The sequence below is a fragment of the Euprymna scolopes genome, chromosome 3, assembly GCF_053919585.1.
Source record: "Euprymna scolopes isolate OS-2025 chromosome 3, ASM5391958v1, whole genome shotgun sequence".
Classification (NCBI taxonomy): Eukaryota; Metazoa; Mollusca; class Cephalopoda; order Sepiida; family Sepiolidae; genus Euprymna; species Euprymna scolopes.
In genome coordinates, this window is record NC_136484.1 from 52,038,763 (window position 1) to 52,066,262 (window position 27,500).

Consider the following 27,500-nt stretch of genomic DNA (forward strand, 5'->3'; position numbering starts at 1 on the left):
CTAGCATTTCAGCCCGGCGTTGCTCGGGTGTTTGGAGGTGTATGCTGAGCAAAAATTTAAAAAAAAAAAAAAAAAAAAAGTCAATTTTTTTAACTTTGACCCCTATTATGACTGCTTAAAATTTATTGTTTTGGGCTCAAATCAAGTTATTAAGTTAGATCCATGTCCAAGGAACCTATATCTAAAATTTCAAGTGTTTAGACCCTAAATTGTCGGAGGAGTTTGGTAGAGTTCTCAAAGGTCAAATCGTTGGACGTTGATCCCTTAACAGCCAAATTTCTGGCCGAAAACCGATCACATATATTTTCCCAAATCTCAGTACTCTGTATATCAAATTTTGAGTCTGTAGACTGAAAATTAACAGAGTTATTGCAAAGGAAAATATACAGACAGACACACACACAGACACGTTCACTTTTATAGATATACTAGCATGGGTGCCCAGTGTTGCCCGGGTATTTGGAGGTGTATGTTGAGCAAAAAAAAAAAAAAAAAAAAAAAAAAAAGCGGTCAATTTTTTTTTTAACTTTGACCCTTATTATGACCCCTTAAAATTTATTGTTTTGGGCTCAAATCAAGTTATTAAGTTAGATCCATGTCCAAGGAACCTATATCTAAAATTTCAAGTGTGTACACCCAAAATTGTCGGAGGAGTTTGGTAGAGTTCTCAAAGGTCAAATCGTTGAACTTTGACCTCCTTATCACCAAATTTCTGGCCAAAACCCGATCACATTGATTTCCCAAATCTCAGTACCCTGCATATCAAATTTCAAGTCTGTAGACTAAAAATTGACAGAGTTATTGCATAGGGAAATGTACACAGACACACACACATTCACTTATATATATATATATATATATATATAGTATAAATAATAATAAGTAGTATATATACATATATTATTATTATTATTTGCTAGCAGTTCAGCCCGGCTTTGCTTGGGCCATATGTACTGCTCATAACTTGCCCTACATGTGAATACACTTTATGTAAGATTTCAAATGTTTAGACCAAAATTTGTCTGAGTAATTGTCAGAGGTCAATTTTTTTTTAACTTTGATCCCAATTTTGACCCATTAACATATATTATTTTGGTCTCAAATCAAAATACAAAGTTTTACCCATGTCCAAAGTACTTATATCTAAAATTTCACGTCTTTAGACTCAAAATTGGCAGAGGAATTTGGTAGAATCTGCAAAGGTCAACTCTTTCAACTTTGACCTTTTGGCAGCCAAATTTTTACCCCCAAACTGAATAAAATACTTGCCGCATGCCTGAATACCCGTTATGTATAAATTTCAAATGTTTAGACCCAAAACTGGCTGAGTAGTTTGCTAAACACCGCAACGGTAAAATCTTTTGAACTTTGATCCCTTGGCAACTCAAATTTTTGACCCAAACTGAATAAAAAGCTTGCCCTATGTCTGAATACCCTTTATGTAAAATTTCAAATGTTTAGACCAGAAATTGCCCGAGTAATTTGGTAGAGATCACAAAGGTCAAATTTTTTAAAACTTTGACCCCAATTTTGACTCCTTAACCTTTAATTTTTGGGGCTCAAATCAAATTAAAAAGTTTGATACATATCCAAGTAATCTACATTTAAAATTTCAAGTGTTTAGACTCAAAATTGGCGGAGGAATTTGGCAGAGTTTTCAAAGGTCAAATCGTTGAACTTTGACCCCTTAACAGCCAAATTTCTGACTGAAAACCGATTAAAAAGATTTTCCCAAATCTCAATACTCCTTATGTCAAATCTCGAGTCTGTAGACCGAAATTTGACAAAGTTGTTTGGTAGGGAAATGTACACAGACACATAGACATTTTCACTTTTATAGATATATCTATATATCTAAAGTAACTCTCTGGTTTCCTTAAGATCCCTGTAATGGTTCCACAATAACGTACCATCTTTTTTGTTATTGAATGTGCATTTGTGATTATAATAACTGTTTTTAAATCAAGGGTGGTATCTACCATATAGTATATTTTATTATTTACATTTTCATGATGAAAATATTGTGGCTTACCCATTAAAAAATAACTACGTAACTAAAGACATCGTTTATTGTCACAATATTTTTTTTTTCATGGAAGTCACTCTAAACAAAGCATGAAGCCACTTGACATAAGAAGCCCCCCCCCAAAAAAAAAACAACTTTAAGTTCAAAAACTAACCAAAAATAAGCATTATATGGATAGATTCTTACCCAGAAAACAACAATTGCCTAATCTTTATCAAAAATAAATCTTTATAAAGAATATGAGGACTAAAGGACAAAATAAGAGAAGTAAGAGTTATGAGGCTACCAAAACTAAAACCAAGATCCACTTTTATCTATATGTTCATTTTTATCTATATATTCATTTTTATCCTCACAGTATTTTTCAGTAACGACATTATCCATTTCTTGGAGTCATTTTGGTGTAAAATGTCTGTAAAAAAATATTTCAAGGATAACACAGCTTGTGATAAATTCTAGGACTTTAAATCTCAATTAACATCAACACTTTATTTCTATAAATTGATAAACTTGTTCCAATTTTATAAACTAATTAACAAGGCAATCATCCAAATCAAACAAAAGTATAAAAGTAAAACAAAATAAAAATTCAAAAAAATTGTATTATATGAACTACTATCCTCAGCTTAATTATTCTCACAACATTTCAGTCTATGTAATATGCGACCTTCTTCTTCTGGTGCATTTATTTGAATTTGGAAATCTTTATGTTAAATTCCAGAACCTTTACAGAATTTTGAACTGAACCCTTTATTTAACCCATTGGGGTAGATTGTTCGTATTCTATCAGCTATGACCAGGTAAAAGTGTTAATCTATATAATTATAAAACTCTTTGGACCATCTGCGCGTTCATTCTTGCTTGCTTGAATCTTGGAATTGCCCTATCATCAAAGATCTTTTAAAAAAGGGATGACAGATGAATTTATATATATATATATATATATATATATATATATATATATATACACTTTCTATTTGTTTTTACATGAACAATAATATGCCACTACCTAATCATGAGTATGTTTCGGTCAGCTAGTAACTAGAGAACTCTTCAGGCAATACATCTTATACGAAAGCAAGATTACAAACATAGCTTTCGTATAAGCTGTATCGTCTGAAGAGGTCTCTAGTTAGTAGTAACTAGCTGACCAAAAACATGCTCATGAATGTGTAGTGACATATTGCTTATGAAAAAGCAAATAGAAAGTATATCTCCCTCTACTTTTGTATTGAGCACTCTTATATTAACCTCGTTAAACTTCATTGGTGACTTTACCTCTGGAAAATATTAATCTTGTATTATATACTAGTGGGCGTACCCAGCATTGCCTGGGTGTGAAGAGGTGGTATAGTAAGGATATTGAGCAAGGGTAAGGCACAAAAAAAAAGAGCATGGAAAAATAAAAGAGATAAAAGCAGGAAAATAAAGAAGAAGCGAACAAAAGAAAATCACATAAATAACCCTGTTTATATGTTAAAACTTTCAACAAGAACAAAAAGAAAAGAAAGTCAATCCATTACCTAGGCATGAATGTGAAACCAGGGCTTATGATGCTGACCCGATATCCACTGCTCCACAAGGACATTATTGAAATAACGTTTTTTTTTCTATTTAAACCAATTCAAGTAAGAACGCTAGACGCACATGAATAGTTGCCGAAGTCTGTTAAAAAGGAACAATTTTTTGCGACCCTCCATTCTTTTTAACGATCATATCTATACAAAATAATTGACTATTTTTCTAATTTTCACATATTATTTGACCGAGACATCGCTCTTTCAGATGGTATCAGTTTCAACTCGTTCTGATGCCACTGAGAAAAGTTTTTGGGAGCCATGCAAACACACACACATTTGGCCCCTTAGATATATGTGTGTAATGTTATGACCATTTAGGCTGTGATCATAGTGTAGTATCTGTTAACTGTGGCAAGCGGGGTCAAGGGTCAAAACATTATTATTATTGTATTATTCTTATTAATTGATTTGAGCGACAGATGGTCGCTGGATCAGTTATTATGATTAGAAGAATAAACAAATTGCGAAAGAAATGATTGACGTGTGAATCGCAAAAGGAATGTGAAAATAGAAAATATATGTAAACATTATTTTGGGGTTTTGAATAAACAAATAACTAGTTGTGGATTAGGTTGGTCTGAGACACGTAATTAGGTGACGTAAGAGGACACGTGATGTAGTTAGTTTTGGAGAGATTCAGAGAGTTGAGATTTGACCACCAAAGCGGACAGACATCTAGACAGGGGTGGACAGACAGCTAGGGAGCGAGCTGTAAGAATAGAACATGTAGACGAACTGCAGATCCTGTGAAAACCATTTGAGACAACTGTAATAAATTTATATTATAAAAATATAAAGAGTTGTTTTATAGTTTCAGAAGTAAGAACAGGTGTCTCAATTGGATGGTGCTGATCGTTTCATGGTTCGTCACGGAGCAGCGGAAAGATACAGAAGAACTATTCAAGAAAAAACGATATGAAGCATATATTATTCTTCTTACATATGAACTGTAAAAATATCCCGTGCGATAAGTCTAATACAACATGATTCAGTTTACACATCAATATCATGTCCCTCCTGGCTAAACAACATACATACGATTTATACGTTTATTATCTGTCTGTTAAAAGAACAATATTTCACATCCACTAGATAACTCATGACACGTTTTAATATATCATCTCCTCCAATATAAACCAATATACAACGTATGTATGTATGTATGCGCATGGGCATATATATATAAGAGGCTAAAGAATGAGGGTGGAAAGTTGCATATTTTGGTTTAAATTCTAGCTGATGGCAACCAAGTCATAAATATATATTTTTTAGTTTTGATCTCAGTACTATAGATTACGTTCAATATCAATCAATCGATAGAGATATACGTAATCTGCATGAATTAAAATATCATGTTTGACCTTAGCTTACAACTGGACAACACTGGGCATCCGGCTAGTTAATTATAAGGTTATTCATAGTTATAAGTAAGATTACAGTAAAGATTACACCCTCCACATCAAGAAAACAATCACTTAAAACATAATCAAGCTCTCCATTTGCTATACGTCATGTCTATGAATGAGAATATTCTATGACTGAATAAAGCGTTCAGTTCAAAATTCTGTATAGGTGGTTACATGTGCTGAAACGCTGGGAAAATAACAACCAAGATGAGAATGATAGTCTGAACAGTCCAAACAATATGAAAAACTCCAAAAACAAAAACACAAAAAATAAACCGAACTTACTTTCCATAACTGGGGTCAAAGGCTTCGACTGAATTTAAGTAACTCGATCCATCATGTCCACCAACAGCAAAGATTTTACCACCCAGAGTTGCAACACCTACACCTCCACGACAACAGGACATTGAAGGCATTAATGTCCAGACATCTGTCACGGGGTCGTAGCGCTCCATTGAATGAAGAGGGGCATTGTCATCGAAACCACCTATGAAGAAAGAGAATTTCATCATTTTTAACAACTCCACTTTTGATGACATGAAAATTGAACAAAAAAACAGAATTTAAACTGACAAGAATCGATTAAAATTTATTTCTATATTTTATTTAGATTTGGTGGTTTTGTTTTATGGCATATCATCCATTTTCGGGTTAATGCCAAATCTAGTAATTCTAGAAAAAGTTTTTATGTTTCAAATTCTGTATATATTCAAAAAGATATTCATGATATTTTATTTGGTTGTTTTTGTTTTATGATCTATCAACTAGTGTTGGGACGATCATCAGAATCAGAATTAGAAAACAAAAAAAAAAATCGGAACTTGGGGGGGGGGGGTTATCAGAAAAATTTGTCCATATTTTCCAATTCTTTTAATTGTAGTTTTTATTTGTTTAAAGACAAAATCTCCATTACTTGCACGAATAATAAAATAATATTTATTGATTTTAAACTACCAGTAAAACTAAAACTCATAGATCACTTTCTCCCACAAGTGATTTTTAGGTGCAAGAAAATATCTGCATATTTACCATGTGTTGTGACAGTAATTGTGGGAAAATAACTTTATAGTTAAATATAAAGAGATTTATAAGGAATCAGAATCAGTAATTGTATCAGAATCAGGAATTTAGTACGGAATCAGGAAAGATATTGGAATCATCCCATCACTAATATCAACCCTTTTTTTTGGTTATTTAATGTTGAATCAATAATTTTGAAAAAAAAATTTTTATGCATCAAGTTCTTTGTATATTCAAATATTTATTCATGATGTTTGGTTTGGCTGTGTTATAGAGGAAAATTGCTTTTGTTTTTGACTTTGCAAAACATGATTGAGTTTTGCCAAGAGAAAGGAAAATAACAACAGCAATATTTAGTGTATTTTAGGTCAGAACGCCAGATAGTCTCATCTGGTAGCACCAGAACATTTTACTTAGATGCCAGAGATAGAAAGTCAGAGGCAGCAATGTTTTCAGGAGTTGGAGTCAGGAACTTCTCATCTGTTTATGACTAAATCATGTCAAAACACTATTTTCACATCACTTAAGTTGAGCTTCATAAAATACTTAGATGGGAGATCATTTAGGTTGTAAGGAAAGAATTCCACTCCAGTATATACGTGGTTACCAGCCTTGAAGTTGAATCAGCAGCAGACTAGCATTCTGTCACTGGGGTTGTCTTGCTTAACGCTATAAATCCAGAATTAAACATCAGTCTTAGGAGTCCTTTGGCTTAAAAACTAGTCCCACCTTTTTATAAATATTGTTCAGTCAGCTTGGAAAGAGGATGCTAAAATTGTTGGAACATTTATTTTTAATATTATTTTTACATACATTTAATTAATTTTGAAGAATGAGATTTTAAAAAGATCTCAAGAACTTCTGACACTGATAAAGGCATCAAATCCAAGGTGTGGATTCCAAATCTACAGTTAGTTTAATTTTTAAATCAACCATTCAACTGTAATGCCACGACACACATACAACCTTGCTTTAACTATAAATTTATTTAACGCACCTGCAAAATTGAAAAAAATAAATAAATACATTTTTCTCAAAGACGTCTTAACATACCAACAGCGTACACCATTCCATTAAGAACTGTGACACCAGCGCCAGCCCTCCTTTTCTTCATGCTGGCAATTGGAGCCCATTTATTGGTCAAAGGGTCATAACGTTCACAGCTATCCAGAGATGTTGAGCCATCATTACCCCCAACAGCATACAAAAAGCCCTGCAGAAAAATGAAGATAGATAAAAGTTAAATAAAAAAAACAAAAAAAAAAACATGAAAATGCACGTCTAAAAAAAATTCTTATGAAGTTGGTCTATCCATTTCAGGAATAAATGGACTTACTCAGAGCAATAAATACAGTTACATCTAAACATCAGTGGCAGCCATGGCTCCAGAATAATGATGTGTACTTCTACAACATACTTCTGTTAATATACTTGTTAATTATATCAGTATGTTTATCTTGATTATTACCTACTTGCAAGGCCACAACTGTCGACAAGAGATTGAAGATTTATACTGCCACAATTCTTAAATGTGAAAATAAAAATAAAAATTTCTATGGATTAAACATTGAACATTTAATTCCATAATAAATCCATATATTCATGGATTTAGTAATTATTAAAATTCGGTATGGCATGATTATATTGACACACAAGTTCCTGTAAATCACCAAAGTTAAGCAACATTGAACCTAGCAAGTGCTAAAATGGGTGATCATTTGGTAAGACTAGGTGTTGTTTGTGCTCTGAAGCCTGGAGAGAGGTGGGCGTTGCCAGGCCATTCTTGCCCAAGACGCACTTCATGAAATAATGCAGTACTCCTCCCTCCCCCCATGACCCCTGGAGGGCTAAGAAATTCTCGAATCTGAGATCAGATATTTGATTTAAAAATAACTATGTTGTGGCCAGCAAGGAAACTATCCTGTGATAACGTTTTTCACAGATATGAAAGTCTTGGAAAAAATGGCTGTCCTTAGAAATTCTGTTTCATGTTAAGCACATGAAGTAAGAGGGTTCTTTGCAGTGCTGGTAACAAGATCACTTCTTTCTGCAACTGTTTTATAAGGAGGAACCAGAGATTGCAGCTCAGTCGAGCACTTCTTTGGAGATAAAAATGTTGTGCATGGTAAAAGTATGGCTAATACAAAACTTGACAAGTATTACCTCACCTACATTATATTTCCCTTTGTTCGTCTGTTCTCCTTTTTCTTGGTAACTACTGCACCAATATGGTATTATGGTATTTGTTCCATGCACAGTTAGGGATTATTAGGGATCAATTTGGATTAGTCACCACAGTACCACATATACTTGACTTTTCTCGGAAACTACTGGGCCGATCTGGCTGAAAGTCTGCATCGACCTTTGTCATGATATGGTGCAGTAAAGTAAGTATTATGCTATTCAGTCAATGCACAATTAGAGATTAATAGGGATTAGTATTTAATGTAAAAATGAGCACAAATTAATCATGTGCAACTATCAATCTGGCATAACCCACTCATTCTAAGTCAATGTCAATACCAGTTTTTAACCAGTTTTTCTGTATCCAGACTGCTATTTCTAAAATGATAGATTGGATCTTATAAACCTGGTTGCCATTATTGTTATTTCACCTCTTTCCTCACTTTCTTTGAGTTCTTCATGGACAGGATGTGGTCAGAGTTTTTTTTTTTTTTGATGCTGAATTGTTTCTGGCTATGTCAGAGAAATTTTTAAAAGAAATACATCAGAAAGACACGAGAAAAAAAAAACAAATTTTGAAAAATAAGCCTACAATATGAGGCAGATTTTTTCTTTTACCTTCAGTGCTGTAACTCCAACACCTCCACGTGGAATCTTCATTGATGATAGAAATGTCCATGTATCAGTGGAAGGATCGTATCGTTCAACAGTGTTAAAACAAGATGCATCATCCAAGCCTCCTATAGCATAGATTGGACCTCCTAGGCAAGCTAGGGCAATACCTCGTCTGAAAAGGAAACAATTTTTTTTTTTTTAAAATAGATACAATTAAGTAACTATTCATAAAGAGACAACAAAAGAAAAATTAACAAGATTCAAATTAATATAAAATATTGATAATTTTCACATAAAGCGTAGTATATAAATGTAATGTTTCGTGGCACTAATCAGCCATTTGTAACATTAGATGAGAATTTTTTCAATCTCATCTAATTGCACAATGCCTCATTATTTGTAATTTATTCATATATATATATATATATATATATATATATATATATATACACACACACACACACACACACACACACACACACACATGCATATGAATAAATGTCCTGTTTTTAAATCTCTGAAACAGCTACATTGTAGGCAGCTGAGAATCCCCGGTTTTCTATTAAAAAAATTTTTAGTTAAAGTTTTTGTATTTTTTTTTTCTCTACAATAGCTGAATTCTCTTTTATACTTGTAGACTTTTGAGAATTCAGCTTATGCAAGTGCTAAGACTATTTAACAAAATTAGTTAATGTTTCTTTCTCTTTTTTTCATCGTTATATAGTTGAATTCTATTTTATAATTGCAAACTTTTTAAAAGTAAGATTATGCGATAAGTTAAATTTAGTTTATTTTTATTTTTTTTTTTTGGGGGGGGGTTTAAACTGCATTCTTCATTTTTATTTTTACATGTTTTACTCAAAGCTTTTTTAGACTATATATATATATATATATATATATATATATATATATATATATATATATATATAGAGAGAGAGAGAGAGATTTTAACATTTTTATCATTTTTGGATTTTTACCCTTCACCAGACTGTCCATTCATGTGAAATCTTTTTATCATTTTTCTTTTGCCTCCTGTTCCCCTTATCTCACCCCCTTTTTTTAACCAAGTAAGATCTGTGACTTACTTGTAGTTTCATTAAATACTTTTATATGCAAAATCCGATCCTGCATTTTGCTAATTCCTGCCCTCTGATGAGAAGGAGAGTATTTCTTCGAAACTCCGCGGATTAAGGACTATCCACTTATCTTGTGTTTCCTTTTTTAAAATTAAATATGTTTTTAACTCTTTTTCAAGATGTCTTTTAACATGTTTTATTAATCATTTGTTCATATATATATATATATATATATATAGATAGAATCTTAATGTATATGTATTATGTATAATAATTTATATTTTTGGTGTGAAGAAACACAAGTAGTAAGCAATGTTTGTTGATTTACCTGAGTGTCCCCATGGGGGAAATATTCGACCACGTATTCGTGACTGGGTCAAAAACCTCACCACTACTCAAATGTTTTGTCCCATCATGACCACCAATGGCATACAACAGACCTATAGGAGAAACAAAAAAAGAAAACATTCATTAATAAATCTTATACAGATAAATTCTCCTCAATCATCACATATTTTAGATTTACCATTTTTTCCTTTATTATTACACTAGCAAGGGTACCCGGCGTTGCCCGGGTGTTTGTAGGTGTGTGTGGTGTTAAATAAAAAAGAAACCGGGGGGGGGGGGGGGGGAGTTGGTAGGATTGAATCGAACCTGAAGCCCTGAGGCGAAGTTTGAAAATAAAATCGGCCAGCCAGAATGAGTTACTGAAAGATGTTTGAATTTATTTAAGTAAGAACCAAATTGACAGGTGCGCGCCCGAAAGTCGTCAAGCGTGACGATGACGACGACGTAGGTTTGTTTGTTATAAGCGAAGTAAAAAAAAAACGTTTTAATTAAGTGGGAGGGAGGTAATCAAAGCATCGAAAAAAAAACACAAAAAAAAATAACGTAAGGCAAACGAACGATGAAAACAGAAAAACGAACACATGAAAAATAGCTTAAATAAGCCTGTTTCGATATTAAAATTTAAAAATCGGTGGATACCCGGGTGTTTATGGGTGTGAGGTCGGGGGTGGATAAGCGAAGTAAAAAAAAAAAAACAGAAAAACGAACGTTACATGAAACATGGCTTAAATAACACTGGTTCAATATTTAGATTTAAAAATAATCGAGAAAAAAAAAAAAAAAAAGAAGACATCTCAGACCGAGATTCAAACCCAAAACGTTTAGATAATGAACCAACGCGCTAATCGACTGACCTAACGTGAAATTTGTTCAGTTTTTCAACTATTTAAAGTAAATCAGGTCATGACGTCATCTGGCGCATGCGTAGAACCGATCGTCGTCACGAGAAGACCATTTTTGTTTCAGCGATCATTTTCATCATACTATTGTTCACGGTTCTATTTACAAATATTTTCTTGACGTTTATTATAATCCCTTATATTTTTTATATTATCATGGATAACTGCTTAGCATCTGAGGTGAAAGTAACCTTTTTTGGTTAATTTATTTCTGGGACCCACAAATCTCAATTTTCTAGGGCAACATCGGAACGCAAGTCCTGCTAGTAATCTATAATCTTGTTTATTTCTCCTTATCTCCTAAACATTAGGCCAGTCTGTTGGTTATGTTTTACAGCATATCAGCATTTCTCGGATTATTTAAAGTTGGATCCAATAATTTTAGCAGTGGCTGTTAGGTTCCAAGTTCTTTATATCTTCAAATATTCGTGTGCATTGCACTACCAGATGTAGTTTGATGCCAGGCCCAGAAAAGATTCTATTTAACCAATAGATTAGGACCCTGACAACAAGTACTATCAAGTAGACATAGAAGTAATAGTAACAAACTAAACCAATCTATCGACAAAATCTTTCAAAAATACAACACGTTCTCAACAATTAGCCTGACAGTGGCTTGTTGCTAATAGAATTAGGCATGACTTTGTTCAGTCCTAGAACATCCACTTTTCTAGGCTCTACCTTCCCTCTTTGAAAATAATGTTAGCTTATTGCTACTCATCTGAAGAACCCATACCAGAGAATGCGAATAGGGCTGCCGAGTTATTCTTTTCAAGTCAGAAAGCACTTCCTCTAGTGCACCGACCTTTTTAAACCCTCACCTGACCTTGTGTCCCAACTTTCTGCAAAGGTGGTAAATATGCTCAAAGATACAAGAACATTTCTAAACTACAAAATAAATAAATAGATTATGTGCAAAAATATATTTCTAAGTTCAAATAGAGTTAGTGTGACGTCCTACTTGGAATGGATCAAAAGAAAAAGAAAATCGACAAAATCTGATACCAGAAATGAGAATAACTAAACATTTGTATCATTTGGATCTTTTGGACAACTATTCTCATTTTTGATGTTCTCATAATGTTTCAGCTGATATAATCTCTGACCTTCTTCAGGCGCATCTCGTTGAACTGTGGAATTTGTACAGAATTTCAAATGGACTCCTTTATTTAATCTATGATGTAGATTGCTCTTGTTCTGTCAGCCATGACTGGGGAAAAGCCTTCAATAATTCATCATTGTATTCTTAGTATTGCTTGCCATGAGCTATGGCATAAATGAATATAAGTGCAAAGTAAGTCTTCTGCAGATCGAAGGTTCAATCTTCAATACAGATGATACTAAACGTACAACAATTACAAGTGACTGACGGAGTAAGAGCAATCAATCCTCGTGGATAGAGATAAAGGGCTCAGTTCAAGATTTGGTACAGATTCTCAAAGTCACCACAAAGATTGTTGAGCTCAAAAAGATACATTTAAAGGTCAGTCAGCAGTTAGATTAGGCAAAACATTGAGAGAATAATGACTAAGATGAGAACAGTAGTTTGAATAATTCAAATACAAAATATCAATCCTCATCTAAAAAATTCTTAAACATAACGACTAAACAATGTCATTTCAGATGTGATGACCTACCCAGGTTGAAAGGGAATGATTCACATTCTAACACCACCAAATATTATAGCTCAATATTAATTACTCTAAAATATAAGTACATAAATGACAGCAATAAATCTGAATGGATTTGAATGCAGCCTATATTCCCAAACAATATCCATTAAGCCAACCATGCCCCTTCCTCTTTTTTAATTTTGACGACTTATGAAATCTTTGTGAATCATTAAAAAAAAAAAAATAGGTAATTTTATATAAAAGAAAGGAAAAAAAGTTAAGAAAAGGAAAAGGAAAATAAGAAAGAAAAATGAAAAGAAAAGGAAAACTACAAAATAAATAGGAAAGGGAAAAGTAAATGGAAAAAGAAAAAAAATGGAAAGAAAATGAGGAGAAAGATAAAGCAGAATATGAAAAAGAAAAAAAAGGAAAATTAGAAAGGTGAAATAGAAAAAGTTGAAAGGAAAAAGAGGAACAAAACAGAAAAGGAAAAACAAACAGGGAAAGGAAAAGAAAACAAGAAAGAAAGGGAAAAAGGAAAGAAAAAAAAAAAGAAAAATGGTGTGAATAGTTTTTTTTTTACCTGAAGCAGCACAAACGCCAACATGTCGCCGCCGGGTGTTCATTTCTGTGACTGGAAACCATTTATTTTTCCGATAATCGTAGCATTCTATACTTTGGAACGGATCTCCAGCAGCTCCTCGGCCTCCCACACAAAATAATACACCTTTAAAGAAAAAGAAAAAAAAATTTATTGTTCATACAAATACGGATTTGCAATGAAATATCTTTTTTATTTGTTTTGCTTTAATTTTCTTTAGTTTCAACGACTAAACAGTTTATAATCAATTTTTACCCTATATTTCCTATGCCATCTTCCCTTCATTTGAGTAAATGCCAACATCCTGGAAATCTTTATTTTTTTCTTAAGTGGGAGGTGGGTGGATTACTTTAGAGCAAGAGGTTCACTTTTTTATATAAACTAGCCCAGGTGTCCGGCGTCGCCTGAGTGTTTGGAGGTGTGTGTTGAGCAAAAAAAAAAAAAATGTGGTAGCAGGCAGGCAGGCTCAAACTCGTGACATGAAAGAAGAAAAGAAAGTGAAAGAAAACCTAAGAGTTTACTGCTACGCCATGACGTGAGCAGAAATGTAAAGTGTTTAAATTGAGCGATGAAAAAGAAATGAATGAGTTGGCAATTAAGTTAAGAATCACACAGGCGCAGAAATGAACGTTGGGCTGTAGGCCAGTTAAACTTTCAGCTTTTTGCCCGATACTTGTTTTCCCACGATACTGGAGAAAACCAGCTCCCCCCAAAAAGGAGGAACTCTGGCAGTGTCCAAATGAATAGCAATTGTCTAATATGAAGGGTTTCCCCCACATTAATCAAAGCTGATTGCCTTCAAGACATCCTGGACGGAAGTTTCGCTTCATTTATATGAGAAAGACAAACAAACACTGGAAACCAGGGACTTTTTTTAAAACTCAATCAAAAAAAGATAGAGACGACGTCCGTTTTTGAATCTGAGATATAATCTAGGAAGTATAAGGAAAGTTTTCCATAAATGTAACCGATGCAAGAAGGCCGACGAAAAAAGCCTTTTGACATACAAAATGCGTGCACTCATTTTGCCTTTCATATTATAGACTAGTGGCGTTGCCTCGATGTTTGTTGCTGTGTGTGTAGGAAAAAAAGTGTCAAGCTCGAATCCAAACCGCGAAGGAGGAAAAGAACATGAAAAAAAGAAAAAAAAAAGTGTTAGTAGGTAAGTAGGCTCGAACCTGGAGCCTTGAGGCAAAGGCGGAAAAGTGAAAGAAAACTTGATAACTTACTGTGACGCTCAAATGATTAAAAAGTTAAGTGAATGAAATTACGCACTTAACTTTGGCTGCAACCAGTTTCTGCATATTTGTTTGTTTCCGCAAGATGTTAGGGGAAAACCAGTTTCCCATAAAAAGGGGAGTGTCCAAATGAATAGCAATTGTCTGATATGACGAATTTTCCTTGCATTGATCAAAGATCATTGCTTTTCTGGACGTCCCTGGCATGAGTGCCTGGGAGAAGAGTTTGCTACAGATTCAGTTTTACCTTTTTATACGGAAAAGCCAAACAAACATGCAAAGAGTAAGAAATAGCGTGAAAATAGCGTGTAAAAGTTGCTCAAATAAAAGATAGAGACGACCTCTTTTCGTAAATCGGAGATATTATAATCTAGGGAGTATATAAAAAGTTGTAAGAATTAGTGCCCCCCCCCCCGGAAAAAAGTATTTGCCGGATATACAACACACACGCATATTTTCGCTTTTATATAACAGATTTACCATAAAATAATTGCACAGTTCTTGAACACATAATATAGGACAAAGCAAAAAAAAAAAAGATTCTTGCTTTTAAAAAAAACTTGTTTTTATGCAATTTTTTTCCAGAACTTCTAGTTTTTTTCAAGGTAGGTCAATGTCACAATCTGATAGAGAACAATTCAAGTTTTTCGCTTCAAAAAAGTTTAACACGTTCGTGACTAAATGATTTTTTTTATTTAGGTCCAAACAATTGTATTGTCAATCTAGCCAATGAAGAGTTATTGATTAGGTTAAGTGTCTGTTGGGTGGAAACTTATAATGAAACAAGGTGTACAATGAATGTAATACAAAGAAAGTATTCAGGAGAAAAAAACGATAGGAGATAGACATTAGTGGAAAGTGTGATGCATATTATACTAGCGGGGTGCCCGGAGTTGCCCGGGTGTTTAGGTGGTGTAGTAAGGACCCTCTGGTGGGAGGGGGGAGAGTCAAAACAACAGTAGCAGGGTTGCCCAGGCGTGTGTAGGTGATGTAGTAAGGAACCTGGGGGGGGGGGGTAAACAAATGGTAATAGTGGGATGGAGGGATTCAAAACAGTAGGCAGAAAAAAAAAATGTGGTAGTAAGCAGGCTCGAACTTGTAACGCGAAGGAAAAAAAAAAAAAAAGGTTAAAAAAAATCAACGTCCTAGCCGATGTTGCCATCGCCCGACCGGAAATTCAGAACATTTAAATTGAGCGTAGTCAATCCAACCCCCTTTTTGTAGAAAACTGCCCAGTTGAGGGTGAAGGAGGGTGTTTTGGGCCAATTTTTCGATATTTGTCGTCTGAGACTTCGAGCTTCAAAACAATACAGATCTTGTCAGGATATGTTGCATCTGTTGAAAGTTTTTGGCAGACATACAAACATACATACATTCACAAAAACCGATGATTGAGATTTATATTATAGACTAGCGGGGGGTACCCGGCGTTGCCCAAGTGTTTGGAGTTAAATCAAAACTCCCGGGGGGGGGGGGGGGGGGGAAGTTTTGGTAGGTGAGTATGAGGATCAAACCCGAACCCTTGAGGCAAAGAGTGAATAAAAAACATGCGACGTTAGCCATTGGGCCACCGCGACATGCAAACTGAAACGCATTTGAATTTATTTAATTACTTAGATTTGGCAGGTGCACATTTTAATGACTTAGTGAGGTCAACTTTGACTGCAGGGTTTTTCATTTACTGCGAGAATGCTTTTTTTAGGTGCACGTTTTAATGAGGTCAACTTTGACTGCGGGGTTTTTATTTTTATTTTTATTTTCCCAAGATGTGTGTTGGGGGAGGGGGCCCAGCTCCCCTTGTCCAATTTGAATAGTAATTGTTTGATATAAGGAAAATATTTCCACATTGATCAAAGCTGATTGCTTTCGGACATTTCCGGCGATCGCCACCGGAAAAATACCGCCAGAATTAGTGTCGCTTTTATTATAGGAAAAAGTCGAATCCACACGCGCCGAGCGAAAACTGTTGAATATTTATCTTCCCGAAGTCGAGCAAATTAAATAGACAGGTGGCGAGCTCCATTGTTAACTCGGAGATATTACAATTTATATGCTCCGTTGTTAACTCGGAGATAGATATGTGATATAAAAAGTTTTAAGAAGTTGCGAGCCGACCAACCGCTTCTCTGAAAAAAGCCTTTCTTGGACATACACAAAAAGCGAACATACATTTTCGCTTTTATATATATATATAGATAAAAATGGAACTGTTTTTTTACTAATGTGTGTATCGAGAAAGATAGCAGAGAAGTTCCCTCTACTTATTCTGGGGAATAATTCATCAAAAGATGTTGATAATCTACCGATATGTTTAACTGTCTCTTGGTAATAGACGAAGAAAGATCAAGTCTTTAATTCCGATTGGCAAGTAGACTAAAACTTTTCATAGAACAGGTCTCTAGAGCAGGGATCAGTAGCTCATTCAACCTTGTGGGCCAGATCATGTTATAACTACGAGTCGCAGGCCAGACAAAAGTTATCAATGAGAAAATAAAAAAATTACATATGCAGATCTCTGTCAACCTAAATGTTTAAAACCATAATTAAAATAAACATTGCGCTTCAGAAAAACAAAAGAAAATCTAAAATAAAAAATAACACCCAATTAAAATTAGTTGTCCTCGAGGAACATCAAAATACTTCAAAGTGAAAATAAAAAATCAACTGAAGTGAAAATGAAATTATGATGCGTATGCTTGAAAGTGTCATTAAAAATAAAAATAAACGAACCACACACAAACAAAAACAAAGCATATACACATACAAGTACAAATAGTTGCAAGCATATACACTTACGTACATACACATGCTGTAGCATACACACATTCATGTACATACACATGCTGTAGCATGCACACATTCATGAGGCATGAAATAGAAGTTTATAGAAGCTAGAATTGTAAGAAGGAAATAGCCACAGCAAAGAGAGAAGATACTGAAACCACCAGAAAACGCATTGATGTGTAGAAATTAAGAACTCATGACTTCTGGAAAATCTGTAACAGTGTCGTAAATACCAGGCAATCAATAATTCCACCACTATCCAACAATCTTGAAGTTGCTTGCACAGCAACCAAGAAGGCTAATCTGCTTGTCCATCAGTTTAACTGCAACTCTACTTTGGACCCAGCAAACCACTCCCTTCTTGACTTTCCTCTGCAGTCAAAAACCACACTAGATAATCTGAAAATCACCCCTTCTTAAGTACATGATATCATAAAAAACCTAGACGCCTCAAAAGCATGTGGACCCGATCTCATCCCGGCTGTACTATTAAAAAATGCTCTCTAAACTTTTCAACAAATGCCTTAATGAATCTTGCTTTCCTGACTGCTGGAAAACTGCTTCTGTGGTATCAGTTTACAAGAATTCTGGTAAAAGAACTTACCCATTAAATTATCGCCCTATTAGCCTGCTCCCTCTTTTCACCAAAATATTTGGGTTCATAATTAATCAAGCTCTAGTCCACCACCTCATAGCTGCTAAACCTGCCCGATCAACAGTACGGGTTTAGGGAAGTCCGTTGTACTGCAGATATCCTAACTGTAATCTCTGAACATATATACTATGCACTGGATAAAGCAAGGGAGGTTAGGGCAAGAGCCCTAGATATATCTAAGGCCTTTGACAGGGTACTGGATGATTTCTCATGAAAATCAGATCCTATGGTATTACTTGAGAAATACTTAACATAATTAAATCTTTCTTAAATAAGAGAAGAATCCAGGTTGTTCTCAATGGTCGTACGTCAAAACAATAGAATATAAATGGGGGTGTACCTCAGGGGTTGATCCTTAGATCTTTATTATTCCTGATAAAATTGTCTCTGAGATGAGTATATTTGCTAATGACACCACGTTTTATAACAGACACAAGGGGAAAACGAATGAACATATATCAGAGAAGATGGCGGAAATCCTAGAAGAAAACCTCCGGTCTGTAGTGGAATGGAGACAAAAATGGATGATCACATTCAATGCTGCCAAAACTAAGCTCCTCTCCTTTAATAACTACAAGAAACCTGCTCAATCACTAATAGCCATGGCTAATGACACATTACCTGAAAGTACTTCGTTCAAACTCCTCGGCTTAACGTTCATGAGGAACATGAGTTGGAACAAATACATTGAGCGCACTGCTAACAAACATCTTGCTGCTCAACTCCCTACATAGGACTCCTACAAATTATGTCCCAGATAGTACATCAAAGTAGCACTGTGCCTTGTTTGAGGTGAAAATGCAATTAAAAAAAAGAAAAAAGAAAACAGAAAGCTGTCCTCACCAAATGTCTGTTGCCAGTCATTTCATCAAATTGGTTCGCAGTTTGTGTTTTATGTCTATTTTTAATATTTTATGCAGAAATGAAGATGATTAGGTTTTGATCGTGTTTTTCCGGTCATAGTATTCAAATTAGGCTGGGTGGATCAGAGGAAGATAACAGCGGACCTTTTGTTGAATTCAAAAGCTTTGTCGCTCATGTTAAATATAGAGTCATTAGGCTCACAGGCTGATCAAAATGCCTTTGCAGGCTAGATCCGGCCTGCAGATTGCCAATCTTTGCACTAGAGGTTAACAATTCAAAACCTTTTCTTCAGTTGTTTTATCATCATCATATCTTATCGCAATAGAAATTAACCCATCGCATGGCGGTGCTGTTTGCCTCCTTAAGGTCTTCGTTTGAGCAATGAGGACCCAATCGGCAGTTTTCCCTAAGGTGGTGCATCGTTTATACCTCTCCACATGGACATAAAAGTGAGGTGTCCAGGCCCCACTTGTGGAGATTGTCTTTTGTTTTTTGGGGGCAAGTAGCAAACCTTCACATGGTGCCCTTGTTAATCTTCGGAGACCGATTGCTACACCACGCATATAAATATACCCATTACCAGAGTTGTTATATTAAAAACTATCAGGGCGCCCGGTATTAACCAGTTGTAAAATATGCTTAAATATATTTTGATTAATGCAGATTTCGTATTTATTATTCTATTATATTGGACTTAATATATAGTAATGATTTAAAAAGTTCAAAAAGAAAAAAAAAAAATGACTCAAATGCCATCACCAAGAATCGAAACCAAAACCTTTAGCTTACGATTTATTTTTGCCTTTGCCGTTAATGACTGAACTATGAAGACATGTTTGCTGCAAGGCTAAAAATTAAAACATGAACCAATATTTACTATGTTATGCAGGCATATTCATAATACCGGCGTTCAACCTTTACCTGGCAAATTTCATTTTATTTTTTTTTTAATTTTCACACTTTTGTACCGATTTTCTCGGGCTAAAACCTAAATATAAAGTTTTGTATGGGTTCAAATACCTTATATATGAAGTTTCATGTCTGTAAGCCAAAAACTCTAGAAGTTTTGTAGGCAAAATGTTTCAAACAAAAATATATATGTATACATAAATATAAATGGAAACAATTTTGTGTTTACTATAAACTTTTTACGCAAATATTACGCAAGTATAAATCATGTAGAATATCTGCATGAATATAATTACACGTAATAGTTAACTAAAGATGATCATCCCATAAGAAAACCGGAAAAAAACTAATAGCGAATTAACTAAAATGAATGTTTAAAAGAATATGCAAATTAGCTAAACTTTTTGCTAGTGAATGCAATTCCACGACCCATATATAACTAAGTTGTATTTTCTTTTTCAATAAATAGAAAAAAGGAGTTTTAATATAAATATCAATCCACCAAAAAAAAAAAAAAATTTATAGGAGTATAGATAAAATGCTCCACCTGGTTTGGCCTTAAAATTAGCAAATTTGTCTGATGGTTCCATATATTTTCCTCTTAGTGTTTAACAGTATCCATTTTCGGAGCCACACCTTCTATTCAAGTGGAAGAAGAAAAACTGATACATGTTATCAACTCACCTCTCATCTCATCTCAAGGGAAGAAGAAGAGAAATAAGGAAAAGAGAACAGTATATCATAGACTTTTTATCTGCAGACGCAATTTTCTTTTTTTAGTAATAATAGAATATACAATAGAGATTTATCTTTATCGTAATGGTTAGTTTGGAATTTTGTAAAATCTTACAAGTGTTCAGCGGACACTTGTTAGGGACTAAGAATAAATTCTACAAAATATACGAGTACGTGATGAAAAAAGTTACAAATATTTATTAATTCTGTAATTCTGTGATGCAATGGATATTCCCCAACCAAAAATTAAAAAAAATGTTGGAAAATGATTTAAAAAAAAAAAAAGAAAGAAAGAAAAACCTATAACAATGGGAGGAAATGGTTGATTAGCAGAACAAAAGCATAGGAAGTGAGGTTAGTAGAAAGACAATGAAGTGTGTGTGTGTGGGGGGGGTACCAAGGCACACAAAGGCGATCGGAAATAGAATTGTTAATCAATGTGTGATGGTCACTAGACCAAAAGACTGAATATAGAAGTCAATATATTTAGAAGTAGTTCATAGACAGTTGAGGAGTTGAGAAGGGGGGGGGCGAGTTTTACGGACAGTCTTTAGTTGATGGCAGTTAAGGACAGTTTATTGCTCGGAGCAGATCAGGAGAGTGGTGACAACAGACAACTAAGATGCGGGCATTAGCATCTAGAAAGTCGTTTATTGCGATGGTGTTACACACATATTCAGAGCACAACTGATAACCACAGAACGTGTCGGAGTCTGTGTTTTCTTCTGTTTCTCTTGCATTGTTTATTCTTTGTACAGTAGAACCCCAGGATACGGTATTAAAAATTAGTAAAAAAATACAGTACAGTATATAATACACATGTATATAATCAAATAACATTATAAATAACACCGTAAGGGATAGCAAATATCGTAACCAGGGGCAGGAAAAAACATTCCACGTCGTAACCTGAACAACAACAAAAAAATTATCCTAGGACCACTGTATCCCGGGGTTCTACTGTACTTTTGAGATGACAACGCGGCCAGAATAAAAGATGAATGGACAAAGAAAACCACAGCACACAACAGTATTGGGGCAACGATTGTCAAGAGGGGAGAGCACGTGGCCTTGCAACACTAATAAGTAATAACCAGGTCTATGACAACAGAATATTCTTATTGTTTTGACTCAAGTATATATCCGACACAGTTAATCAACCGAGAACCACATCACTCTATATAAAAGCATATAAGATATCAACGGATACACACTCGAGAGTCAAAACAATGAAAAAAACATGCTGTTATCCTAACACTAGTAATAATACAGTACATCTAAAACAAAAATAGTATATGGCTCCTAAAATTTATATTAAAATTGTCCACATGTACCTATGACGCAACAGAGAGAACTGATTATTATTTAGCAGTTTAAGTGACAGTTCAGTTCTCAGTATAAGCGATGCTAAAAATATATTTAAAAATTACTGAAGTCATAACTGATAGAATCAAAACAATCTATCCCTGCGGATAAAATGAAAGGGTTCAGTTTGAAATTCTCTACAAATTCCAGAGGTATTCAAGGTGCACCTGAAGAGGGCCAGATGTTACACAATACAAATAACATACAATTTTTAAACATTTAAACTTTGTCAGCATTTAATTAGTATGAGGTTTTTGTTTTTTTTTTAATTTAAAGGATTTTTTTTTTTACATTTTTTAAATACTATTACAATATTTATTCAAATAAAATTAAATTTTTTTTTTAATTTAAAAATTAAAAAAAAAAAAATCAAATTTTTAAAAAGATTTATTTTTAAAAAACTAAATTTACATAAAAAAAAATTCTCATAAGCTTCCCAGCCTCTGGCTTGTCATCAAAATGTAGCATTTATTTCAATTCTAGTCAACAAGACAAATCATTAATTGAGCTAATTTGTTTGTATGTATTTGTGCTATTTTAAAATAAATCTGAAACCTGCAAAAATAAATGTATAAATACGTTACCGCTTCCCACTTCAACAAAAACAAAAATATACTCATTTTTCCTTTTAGTTTTGATTATTCATTAAAAGAAAAACGTACCTAATTAATAAATTGACTCTTTTTTACAAGATTAAAATAACTCTAATATAAAATTAATATTTTGGATTTTGTAAATAACATTTTTGGTTGAGAAAAAAATCCTTCTGTTCAATTTGTAACGAGTTATGACATCAATCAAAAGACAAGAAAACTGAAACAGAAAAAATATTCTGAGCAACTAGTATTCAACACTAACATATTGCACACGCAATAACCCTTATCCCCGAGTCGCTTCCGGGCCTTGATAAGTGGTGACACAAAAAAAATTTAATCAATTTATAGAAAGGGCAGTTATCTGTATATATGTGCGTCTGTATCTCAAGTTCAAAGTCAAAAACTACAAAACAAAGACTCACAAAGTTGATATATTCTTGATCAGCATTATGCTGGATGAATAATAAGAGGGTCGTTCAAAAAGTAAGGCCTCCCTTTTTTTTTTTTTTAACGCAAAAACTAAAACGTTAAAGAGCTACAAAAACAAGGGTGGTACCGTTCAAATGAGTGTTCCAGAATTTGCTGACATCAACTGCATCAACTTTGTAAACGTTCACTAGGCGCCAGTGAATGTTGATCAATTCAATTTTTTATGCATAGAGGAATTCAATGAGACATCTTTGCTTCTGATGCACATCTATGACAGAGGGGGTGCTTTTTTAGAGTCCCACACTGTCAATATCTGTAACAGAATGATAGAACCTTTAGTTCAGTCATCATAACAATGCAATTTGCGTTCCTCTTTGATCCATGTGGAATAAAAAAAAAAAAAAAGGAGGCATTACTTTTGGAATGTGCCTCATATCTAAAATTAAGTAAAAAAAATTATTCAAGTGGGCCAGGTTTCATCAGGAGGGGGTCGGCTTTTCATTATTGTTATGTACTAATTTGACAAGAAAATGCTGATCCATTTATATATAAGACAGAATTGTCTGCGTGTGTATTTCCAGCTAGAGAGGAGTGGTTTGGGGAAAGAAAAATAGAGAGGTAAAGATAGAAGTTTTAATAGACATAGGTTACTTTTGCCTCAGGCAACGCTGGGTAGCCCTGCTAGTATAAAATATTTCATAAACAGTTTATTTGTTTCAAATCAGTCTTTTTTTTTTTGTGTGCACTCTATATTAAAATCCTGCACACTCACATACTTTGTTTGCATTGCTCTAAGATCGGCCGTGTCAAATACTGCTCACATCAAAATGTGACAAATGTAACATTTTTTTTTTTTTTTAACATCATGGAGGAAAAAGACTTGTTATTGCCTCAAGTAAATTTTAATCTTAATATCTCTTCGGTTGTATGTTTCACAACCAATTTGATTTTACACAAGTTACCAGAATTAATTATTGCTTACTTTTAGCAAGTTATTAAATGTCATAAGATTTTCCAATGAAACCAAATCAAAGTTGATAACAATACCACGGAGCTGCTTCCCAGCTAACTATAACATGGTTGTTTTCAAGTCCAATGTAACTAAGTTCTTGCTGAGCCGTCTTCTTTAATAATTTTTACTTAATTTGCACTATCACCAATCACCACACCACCTGACATTCATTAACCTTAATTCTTGAGTGGCCTCCAAGCCTTGATAAGCAGTGATTCTATAGTTATAAAAAAGAAAACGAAAAAAAGAAATAAAAGAAAAAGAAAAAGAAAAAAGAGAAAGAAAAAATAACAAATAAAAAAATAAAAAGAACTTTACACTTTACACAAAAAAGAACTTTTCGTTAGATATGAGATTTAATGACTGCTTTCTGCAACAGATAATGTTTGATGTATTTAAACATAAACACTATTGGAAAATTTAAATTTCAGGACCTTTCATAGAAAAGGCGCCCCAGTTACCAGACTATAATAAATGCTTGAAGCCAACCTTTTCAAACAAAATTAAAAAAAAAAAAAAAATATTTATAAAAAGGTCAAAGTGAAAACTTTTAAATTGCCAATTTAATGGCTTCAAAATCACACACACAGAAATAAATATTACCGTGTCCGATATGACTTTCACAAATACACATTGAATTACTTTTTTTAATTTTTCATACTGTAAAATTTGTTATTGATATTTGGAAAAAGATATTGCCAACCATTTTAAAACCCGTTTGCTAAAAGTTCATGTTCCGTGTAGATAAACATAAGCTTGCTTTCGTGTACAAAAGTAATTATATATAGATAATTAATATCTTTTAGTTAGTACATAAATTAATGGCCAGAGGTGTGAGGTCGACTGAAAACAATCAGATTCTTGAAAAAAAAAAAAAAGAAAAAGAAGAAAAAAAAAGAAAAAAAAGAAAAAAAAAAAAGAAAAAAAAGGAAAAAAAGAAGAAAAAGAAAAAAGAAAAAAAAGAAAAAGAAAAAAAAAAGAAAAAAAGAAAAAACAAAAAAAAGAAAAAAAGAAAAAAAAGAAAAAAGAAAAAAAAGAAAAAAAAAGAAAAAAAAGAAAAAAAAGAAAAAAAAAGAAAAAAAAGAAAAAAAAGAAAGAAAAAGAAAAAAAAAGAAAGAAAAAGAAAAAAAAAGAAAAAAAAGAAAAAAAAAGAAGAAAAAAAAGAAAAAAAAAATTATTCACCTTGATGAAAGTTCCACAAAAAATTGCCAATTCCTAAACTTTAATTCCCAATATCATAGGTAGGGAATCGTCAGAAAACAAAAACAAAAAAAAAAACTTCAACTTCTAAGTCAGTTTGTAAAAAGTTCAAACCTTAACTGTTGCTAAAATTGCTGATTACAAATTCCCCTACCACCTTTTATTATGACTACATGCTGTTTACAAAGAAAAGAGCCCATCAAGCATTTCTGTCCAGTGTTATGATGTATGGAAGTGAAACTTGATCAGTGCGGGTTAAGAATGTGTTTCGTGAAGAGAAATGTTAGAATTATACAGTGGATGTGTTCGACACAGATCTGATGACCTCAGAGGAAGATTAAATCTGGACATCATAAGCATGTGTGTACAAAACAGAAGACGTCGATGGTATGATCATATTGAAAGAATGGATGAAATTTCTTGGTTTAAAAGTTTAAGGAGTAAGTTAGCAGGTGAAGGCTGATGAAAACACAGAAGTGATGAGGATGGAGTTGAGAACAAAAGGAGATAAAGAAAGACCTGGCCACAGATCAGTTAGCTTGGAAGTCAATTTTTAAAAGCTGTCTAACACATGCCAGCACGTATAACAAACATTAAACCGAACATATTCCACTACAATTAAAACCACTATTTTGAAGGCAGACAAGCTTATTTATTTCCAGTCAATTCACGCATGTCTATACAACAATAGAAAAAGAGAAAATCAGACCAATATTAACATAGGCTTCCACTTTGTATTATTTGGACCACTGTTCTAATCTTGAGTGTTATTCTCACAGCATTTTATCCTATGTAACCTCCGATCTCATTCAGGTATATCTTGTCAAACTTGGAAATCTTTCTGTCAAACTTGCATAGAATTTTGAACGGAACCCTTTATTTAATCTCCTCATTCTATCAATTGTGAGAGGAAAGAAATCTCGAGTAATTTGCAAGTATAGTGTTATTATTGAACCTTCAACCTCCAGAAGAGTCTCACTTTGAACTGAATTTTACACAGTACTTTGTCTGTTACACCACAGGTCCTTGCAGACCCTCCCCCCCCCCTACTCCTGGATTAAATGAAGGGTTCTGCTCGAAATTCCTTGCAGATACCTCAAGTTCAACAAGATATACCTGAAGAAGGTCAAAGGTTATCTGTCAAGATGAGAACTGTAGTCAGAGTATTCCAAATAATATAAATTATCAATCCTCATCTCAAAAATTCTGAAACCTAGGCTTCTACTGTTCGACATGAAATGTTAATTGTATTATTTGGATTCTTCAGACTACTGCTCTCATCTTGAGCATTATTTTCACAATGCTTCGGTCGATGTAACCTTTGATCTTCTTCAGGTGTATCTTGTCGAACTTGAGAATACAATTGTGAATTACTTAGAACCTCTATCCAGTTATGGCTGATGAAATGACAACATGTTAACCCCGTGAAGTAAATTTCTGTTTGAAATTCTGCGCAGATTCCCGAGTCCGACAGAAAGATTCCCAAGTTCGGCAACATACACCTGAGAAAGGTCCGAGGTTACATCAACAGAAATGTGAAAATGACACTCAAAATAAGAACAGTAATCCGAAGAATCCAAATAATACCAATAACAAATCCTCATCTCAAAAATTCAGAAATGAAATGTTAAGATTTACAGGAAGAAATCCAAAGATAATATACAATTAGGCTTCTCAATTTCCCTTCATTTCTACGACGAGCAATCAACTCGAGTGAATTTTATTCAGGTTTTAATAAAAGAAATATCAAACATGACAAGCAAAAGCAACAGTTGCAATATTTCACACGAACAAAATCAACATCATTAAAGAAAGAATATACAGATTTCTGTTTGCTGCTGATCAGATTTGCAACAAGGATGTGGACAACAGCAGCTATGCATATGAATTCCGTTGGGTCAACGATATACTACATAATTAAAGAATTGAATAAAAATTACATATTGTAAAATAACGTCACTATCTATGTGCCATGAAAAGGCTATAAATACATAGTCTCACACTTTGAATGACGATAAAAACTTTATGAACATAGAGTGCTCCCGACTCCGCGCGCCGTTGTCAAAGCTCCCGACTCCGCGCGCCGTTGTCAAAGCTCCCGACTCCGCGCGCCGTTGTCAAAGCTCCCGACTCCGCGCGCCGTTGTCAAAGCTCCCGACTCCGCGCGCCGTTGTCAAAGCTCCCGACTCCGCGCGCCGTTGTCAAAGCTTCCGACTCCACAACTTGACAATCTGTCGTCAAAAATGTCCAACTCTACAACTTGACACACTATTGTCAAAACTTTCAACTCCAAAACTCAAGTTGACTTGCACACATCTACATATGTAGCACACGTCTTTTTTCAA

At 33.9% G+C, this 27,500-nt stretch overlaps 1 protein-coding gene across 24 annotated transcripts in view; it reads right to left on the minus strand.

Moving 5' to 3' along the window:
• Positions 1-27,500, minus strand: part of LOC145255000 (uncharacterized) — a 471,291-nt gene that overhangs the window by 33,784 nt on the left and 410,007 nt on the right. For all 24 annotated transcript variants that reach the window (XM_080113928.1, XM_080113930.1, XM_080113927.1 and 21 more), the window contains 5 exons: positions 13,351-13,494; positions 10,236-10,347; positions 8,835-9,003; positions 7,086-7,245; positions 5,298-5,499 (listed from right to left, as the gene is read on the minus strand). In XM_080113928.1, coding sequence (XP_079970054.1) covers positions 5,298-5,499; positions 7,086-7,245; positions 8,835-9,003; positions 10,236-10,347; positions 13,351-13,494 — 787 coding nt within the window. The remainder of the gene's footprint in view (positions 1-5,297; positions 5,500-7,085; positions 7,246-8,834; positions 9,004-10,235; positions 10,348-13,350; positions 13,495-27,500) is intronic.